The sequence below is a fragment of the Myotis davidii genome, unplaced genomic scaffold (assembly GCF_000327345.1).
Source record: "Myotis davidii unplaced genomic scaffold, ASM32734v1 scaffold497, whole genome shotgun sequence".
Taxonomy (NCBI): Eukaryota; Metazoa; Chordata; class Mammalia; order Chiroptera; family Vespertilionidae; genus Myotis; species Myotis davidii.
Genome location: NW_006288434.1, coordinates 2,157,173 through 2,164,234, shown reverse-complemented (window position 1 = coordinate 2,164,234; position 7,062 = coordinate 2,157,173). Strand labels below are relative to the sequence as shown.

General features: G+C 35.9%; 1 protein-coding gene across 1 annotated transcript in view; it reads left to right on the top strand.

Moving 5' to 3' along the window:
- DCAF13 (DDB1 and CUL4 associated factor 13) overlaps nt 1–7,062 on the top strand; it is a 21,828-nt gene that overhangs the window by 6,045 nt on the left and 8,721 nt on the right. Inside the window, exons 4-7 of the mRNA XM_006760266.2 lie at nt 274–363; nt 1,455–1,610; nt 4,594–4,671; nt 6,694–6,776. Coding sequence (XP_006760329.1) covers nt 274–363; nt 1,455–1,610; nt 4,594–4,671; nt 6,694–6,776 — 407 coding nt within the window. The remainder of the gene's footprint in view (nt 1–273; nt 364–1,454; nt 1,611–4,593; nt 4,672–6,693; nt 6,777–7,062) is intronic.

Here is a 7,062-nt window from a genome sequence, read left to right as displayed (position 1 = left end):
TATGAATTCTTGCATTTAAATGTGACCTAACTTTGTTCCTGTCATTTTATTTTGCTCTACTCATACTATTTTATTTTTAATTTATGTGTTATTTGTGTTTGTTACACATCTTTATTTAGTATAACAAGGTGATATAAAAGCATCAGTAATTACAATAGTGGCCGACTATTGTATGTTATTTTTAAAACTGGGGATGTTTATAGTTTGATGTATATTTTGGCAAGTTTAATAGTTATAAATGTTCATTATCATCACCATAATAAATATTTTTAGGTTGGCGATGACAAAACTGTGAAGCAGTGGAAAATGGATGGACCAGGCTTTGGAGAAGAGGAAGAGCCATTGCATACAATATTAGGAAAGGTACAAAAATAAGTTGACCCATACTTTGTCTAATATAATTCTCCCTTTTTCAAATTATTTCATAATTTTAATTTCCAAAAAAGAGGTAAATAAGAAATTAAAGATTTTAGGCTGTAATAAGTAACCTATTTTAAGCAATATCTAATGGATTGTGGTCTTTTGCAGTTAAAGAATATGAACAGTTCTTCAGTTTTCATTGTGAGAGGGGAGTAGGCCTAAGCCGGCAGGCGGACATCCCTGAGGGGTCCCAGACTGCAAGAGGGCGCAGGTTGGGCTGAGGGACCCTCAACCCCCCAGTGCACGACTGTCGTGCCTGGGCCTCTAGTTGTCAATAATGCCTGAAACAAAATTGGTTTCATAGTTGTAAAATGCTTTTCCTCTAAATTCCAAAAGATTTTTGAAATATTTAGTCTTACTCCTACTTCTGTGGTGTGGGCAATTCTAAAATTGTGGGAACATTTGTAGGCCTTGCTTTCATGAATGGAAAATAATTAGAAATCTGCAGATGCTGCTAAGTTCATAAAAGCTTAAAGTATTGGATAAATATTTCCCTCTAATTTGCTTTCAAGCGATTTTTGCCATGAAGTACAAAGGCAGACTTTAATCTGGACCTGAATAGATTTATCACACATTTTAAGTGGATAATATCAAATTTATGAGATTGTACTGCTGTTAACAATATTAGTACCCACCCTCACTGATTTCATTTTTCTCTCTAAATTTTAATCTGGTTGTTGGTATCTGTGTTTCTGTCCTAGGAGTCAGTACTTTATGTGGAATGAAGTTTTTTAGAAATTACCTTTCTATTTCATTAGATTCTTCAATACCCAATGATGATTTTAAAATTGCTTCAGTGATATATTTTCAAACTTAACTAAATGCATCCCATGTTAACTTTTTCCTTTATTCCCAGAATGTGTGATAAAGACACATCACTCCTTATGGTACTGTCTTTTCCTTTAAGTAAGGGCTTCAAAGAAGTTTCTTTGTGAACAGGGATTTTTCTAAAAAAAATGAGAGGGTAGATAAATATATTTTAAAAATTATTCTGTAGATATGACCTATCTGTAACAATCTCTTTGCTTTTAAAGACAGTGTATACAGGAATTGATCATCACTGGAAAGAAGGAATTTTTGCCACATGTGGACAGCAAGTAGACATTTGGGATGAACAGAAAACCAGTCCTATATGTTCAATGACCTGGGGATTTGACAGTATAAGTAGTGTCAAATTTAATCCAATTGAGGTAATGTTTCTTTTTTGAAATATTTTTTACTTTTGTTTCCTTATTAATAATTTCAGCTCTGTGTAGGAAACTTTTAAACATGTGATATAATATTTTCTGAGTTTTGATTATGTTTCTGGCATTTGGTCAGCTTTCCAGATTATATCTGAGTTCTAACACCTTTGATCAGATCACAACACATTTGCCTGCAGTTTAGTCCCAGATAATAGTATTTAGCACCGTTAGAGGAGGTGTGTTCATGAGTTCGAATTCAAGCAAGTGCTGTACTGTGACAATTCAGTTTTCTTAGACCTTCAACACTTAGCTACCACAGATTACATCATTGTACCTTTAAGAAAATGTGAATTATTTTATTTTTTACCTATTATTTTTTTATGGTTAGACAATTATGTATTTTACAGAGTGGTCCCCCTGATATTTCAAGTACCCCCCACCCCCCGCCCATACATAGCTATTACAAAGTATTTTTTTTCCTCCATTGACTTCTCTCCAGCCACTCCCACACCCCCCAGTACATGCCCTCATCCCCCTAGTGTCTGTGTCCATTGGTAATGCTTAGATGCATGCATACAAGTCCTTTGGTTGATGTCTTATCCCACCCTCCTCCCCTGCCTTCCCTCTGAGGTTTGACAGTCAGTTTGATGCTTCTCTGTCTCTGAATCTATTTTTGTTCATTGGTTTATGTTGTTCACTATATTCCACAAATGAATGAGATCATGTGATATTTATCTTTCTCTGGCATATTTCACTTAGCATAATGCTCTCTAGGTCCATCTATGCTGTTGCAAATGGTAAGAGTTCCTTCTTTTTTACAGCAGCATAGTATTCCATCGTGAGCTGTACCACAGTTTTTTAATCCATTCATAATAATATGTTAGATATTGTGCTGCATGATAATTAGTTATGTTTTTCTTTTCTAAAAGTATGAATTGTGATTCCTGATTCCTTCCAGGCCTAAGGGAAGAGTTGGGGATTGGCTGTCACTTACTGTCAGGTCCAAATTTAGGAAAGGAGACTACCCTGAAGGCTAAACTAGCCCTTGGACTCCAGAGCTTTCACGGAGCCTTTTCTGAATATGTAACAGTAGGTGCATCGGTAGAGATGCTTTTTCCTATAGAAGGACAAGGAAATTGCTTTCTTTGTAAGCTGATTTTTGAAGTTATTAAGAGAGTATCATATTAGATAGTGTGAGAGAAAGTCCTGATATGCAGGTTTTACTAGTACACTCTCAGAGACCCACCGTTGACAAAAGGAGGGTAGAAAGGCCGAGTCAGAGCAGCAAGGCATAAAGATGGCTTGAGATGCTGCCCTGTGGTGTGAGCGTGCCTTGTGGTGCTGCTGAGAAGTCAGTCAGAGACCCTCCTCCTGTCCCAGGGCGTCCCGAGAGCCGACATGCCTTTGCACCTGCCTTTGACCTTGTACAATCCAGGGTTTTCTCTTCATTTGTATATTTTTAAAATAAGATTAATTCTATCTTCCAGTGTACTTCACAGGCTTGTTGTCAATGTAAAATGTGATAATGTATGTGAATATTTTTAAGAGGTGCTATCCAAGTTGAAGATGGTGATGTTACTACTTTTTTTTTTTTAAAGGAACAGGCAGGTATTGATTCTCTGAGGGAGGATCTTTTGCTTCTGTGTTTTGGTGAACATCTGTGTCAGAAGAACTGATGACACTTCTAAAATTATAATTATTAGACATGACCTACGACCACGACCATGCTTTTCAAATTTGTCTGTATAATACTCTGTTCAGCTGTGTGTGTGGGTTTTTTATTTTATTTTATTTTTTTAACCTCATGAACTGACCTAGTGGTAAAAGCAAATGATGTGCTTGCCTCTTATCCTGTATTAAACTTAATGGAAAGGTCATGTTGCTGTGAACAAATGGAGTGTATTTGTCTCCTCCGGTTATTAATAAATTCTCAGTTAAAATATTGAAGCCTAGAATTCTACTAAAGCCAAAAGTTTATACTAAGCATTACCCCATTTACACTGTGAAAGTCAGTTTTCAGTCCAGGTAGAATTTCTGCTTTGCTCAGATCAAAGTCTATATTTATCAGTGGAACCTGGTCAGACCTTGAGAAGACATAATGAGACACCAAGAAAGGTTGAGAAGAGCCACTAACTAGGAGAAAGTCTCAGAGAGGAAGTGATGTAAAAGGAGTGTTTTGGAGGTCATGATGTGTTTTATTTGAACTTTGTACACACATGCAGTAGGAGCTGGCCTTACAGATAGTTAGTAAATAAGTTTTGTTCTTTTTAACACTTGCTCTATGAAGCAATTAGTAGGCAGAAGCCAAGAGTTCTTGGCGTCAGGAACCCTGAGTGAGGAGGAATGGTGCTACAAAGGGTGGGGTTCAGGGCTCCATTAAACAAAAGATAGGCCTAATTTATACGGAGAGCTAATATACTTGAGGACATGTTTACTAATAAAGTAATAATTTACATAATTAGAAAATAGTGTCATGCAGATATTAACTCTTAAATGACACTGCCTAGTGTTGCAGTTACCGTAACATTGACATATTTCCACATTGCAGTGTATGTTGGTACAACTCTCTGAAAGCGATTAGCCATAAATTTTTTTTAATGCTTTTTGATTCAGTAATGCCTCTACTGAAATTTTATCCTTAGAAAAGCTGTGTGTAAAAGCGTTTATTGAAGTGTCATTTATAATACTGGAAAATAGAAACAGGTCTAAGTGAATCATGGATAAAAAAAAATATGTTCTAAAATAGAATACAGAATTATATATATGTTATCACTGGCATCTAAAATATATACATGGATTTTTACAATGAAAATACTTAGGTTGCTGAGATTATGAGTGATTCATCATATCCTCTTAAAGTGGACTTTAATGTTATAACTTTGTATCCTAAACATAAACATTGAGTATAATTAAATGATTTGTTCACTGAATGGACATGGTTTGCTGCCAAGCCTGGCTTTTAACTGGTGATTGTTGTACTTATTTTTAGACATTTCTCTTGGGAAGTTGTGCTTCTGACAGGAATATAGTACTATATGATATGAGGCAAGCTACTCCTCTGAAGAAGGTAAGTTTCAGCTTGTCTTCAGCTTTACACAATTGTTAATGCATTCCTTGGTAAATTGAGCTACAAAATAAGGAGTAAATGTATCTTCGGTGTTTTAAAAAATTCTTTTTCGTTGAGATGTTATTAGAACCCAAAGTGGCATTCTCTCAGCTCCCTATACTTTTTAGAGACCCTTATTTCCACTAGGGACTGTAACCTAGTTGTCTTTGTGTCTTCCATTATACCAATACATTTTAGACATCTAGTTAATACTTATTAAGTTGAAAATTCTTTAATTGAAAGTATTGCATCTCTTTATTTCAGGCCCCATGATTACTATATGACACTCAAAGTTTTTTATTCCAGAAAGTTTTATAACTAATTTACATAACCAGCTTTATTTGTTTAGTTACAGGCTGACAGTACTAGTTTGGCATTTTATTTAGACAAACATTATCCTGTTCAAGGTGACAGATTTCCCAATGGTGCAAAGTAGTCGTTCCAGGAGTTAGATACTGAAGCTAATAGAACCTCAGGCTAACTCTAACGGGAGAGAAATATTGTCAGTAGAGAGAAGAGTGCCAGTATAAGAATTGTGAGCATAAGGAAGGGCTAGACATCATTGATGTACCATGAGTTCATTGTCATAGTCCACATGTAGGAAAATGCTTTTAATATTTTTGTTGTTTCTTAGTCATTTTTATAACATGTAGTAAATGTAGAAATATAAGAAGTAGAATATATTCATTGACGTTTGAACTTGGTAAGTGTGGTAACCTTTCCAAAGTACCACTTTGATCATTTCTCTCATTCATGTATTGTAGTGGGAAGATCCTACATGAACTTGTGTTTTAGACTTTAACCAGTAACTTAATCTGTGTTTCTTCTGTAATATGGTGATATCAGTAACAACACAGCACATTGGTGAGAATAAAACATGATACTTTAAGCAGTTAGCAGAGGCTAACTTGAAGTACTAGTTAAATAAGTAGTAGTTTGCCCTAACCGATTTGGCTCAGTGGATCGAGCGTCGACCTGCAGACTGAGGGGTCCCGGGTTCAATTCCAGCCAAGGGCATGTGCCTTGGTTGCGGGCACATCCCCAGTGGGGAGTGTGCAAGAGGCAGCTTATCGATGTTTCTCTCTCATTGATGTTTCTAACTCTCTATCCCTCTCCTTTCCTCTCTGTAAAAAAAATCAATAAAATATATTTTAAAAATAAATAAATAAATAGATAGATAGATAGATAGATAGATAGTAGTTTCTGCTCCCTCTGCCCTTGTATTCTCAATGTTTGGATGGTGTTCCGTTACTTTTAGGTTTAAGACAAGAGCTGTTGCCTGGCTTTCAAAACTGTCCAAAATCTGGGCTCAGTATATATTCTATTTATGTATTTGTTTCAGTTAGTAAGGGCATATAAATAGGATTTGTCACATGCAGGTCACCTTGATGGATGCAGAGAAGCTATTTTCTATTGTTTCTTTGTTCTATCTACTAGACTCCCAGTATTTTTCTCATCTTTTCTCTCCTAAATGTATAGTTCTCAATCAGATGGTATTTCCCCACCAGGTATATTTTTGGAAGTGTGGGAGGGGCATTTTAGAGACTGCTTGTCGCATTTAGTGGGCAGATGCCTGAGAGGCTAAACATCCTACAGTGGGCAGTCACACACAGCAAAAGATCTTCCTACTCAAAACGTTCCTGTGGACAAGCTCTATAATATACGGTTCTTCACAGGTTAGCTTCAATCATGTCTCATTTTCCTGATTAAAATATAAGTTATTTGAGGTGAAGAGACTATTTATTAAACATTTGTATATTTTTCAATATTTACATCTCTGCCTGTGTGTTCAGGAAGCAATTATTGGTTGATTTCTTTTCCTATTGCACCAACTTGAGTACCTACATAATAGGTATTTACTAGTTAATGTAAATATTTGCTTAGATTAATGAAAAAAAGGGAAGGAGATGAAATTGGGACATGTATTCATTTTGGAGGGAATTGATTTCATAGTAATAGGTTAGGGTATACTTCCTTTTTCAGGTCATCTTAGATATGAGAACAAATACAATTTGTTGGAACCCTATGGAAGCCTTCATTTTTACTGCAGCAAATGAAGATTACAAGTAAGTTTTCCTTTTTAAAAAACTTACTTATTTCTATCAGAAACAGCTCATTTGTATGTCTTACTAATAAAACATGTTTCCTACTTAGTATTCCCCTCTCTCTCTCTATCTTATCTAATAAAAGACAAAAAGAGTAATTGACCATACCTCTGCTACACTTCCCATTGGCTAATCAGGGCGATATGCAAATTAACTGCCAACTAAGATGGTGGCTGGCAGCCACGCAGCTGAAGCGAGCAGGAGGCTTGCTTGCTCCAGTGATGGAGGAAGCCAAGGTTCCCCACCT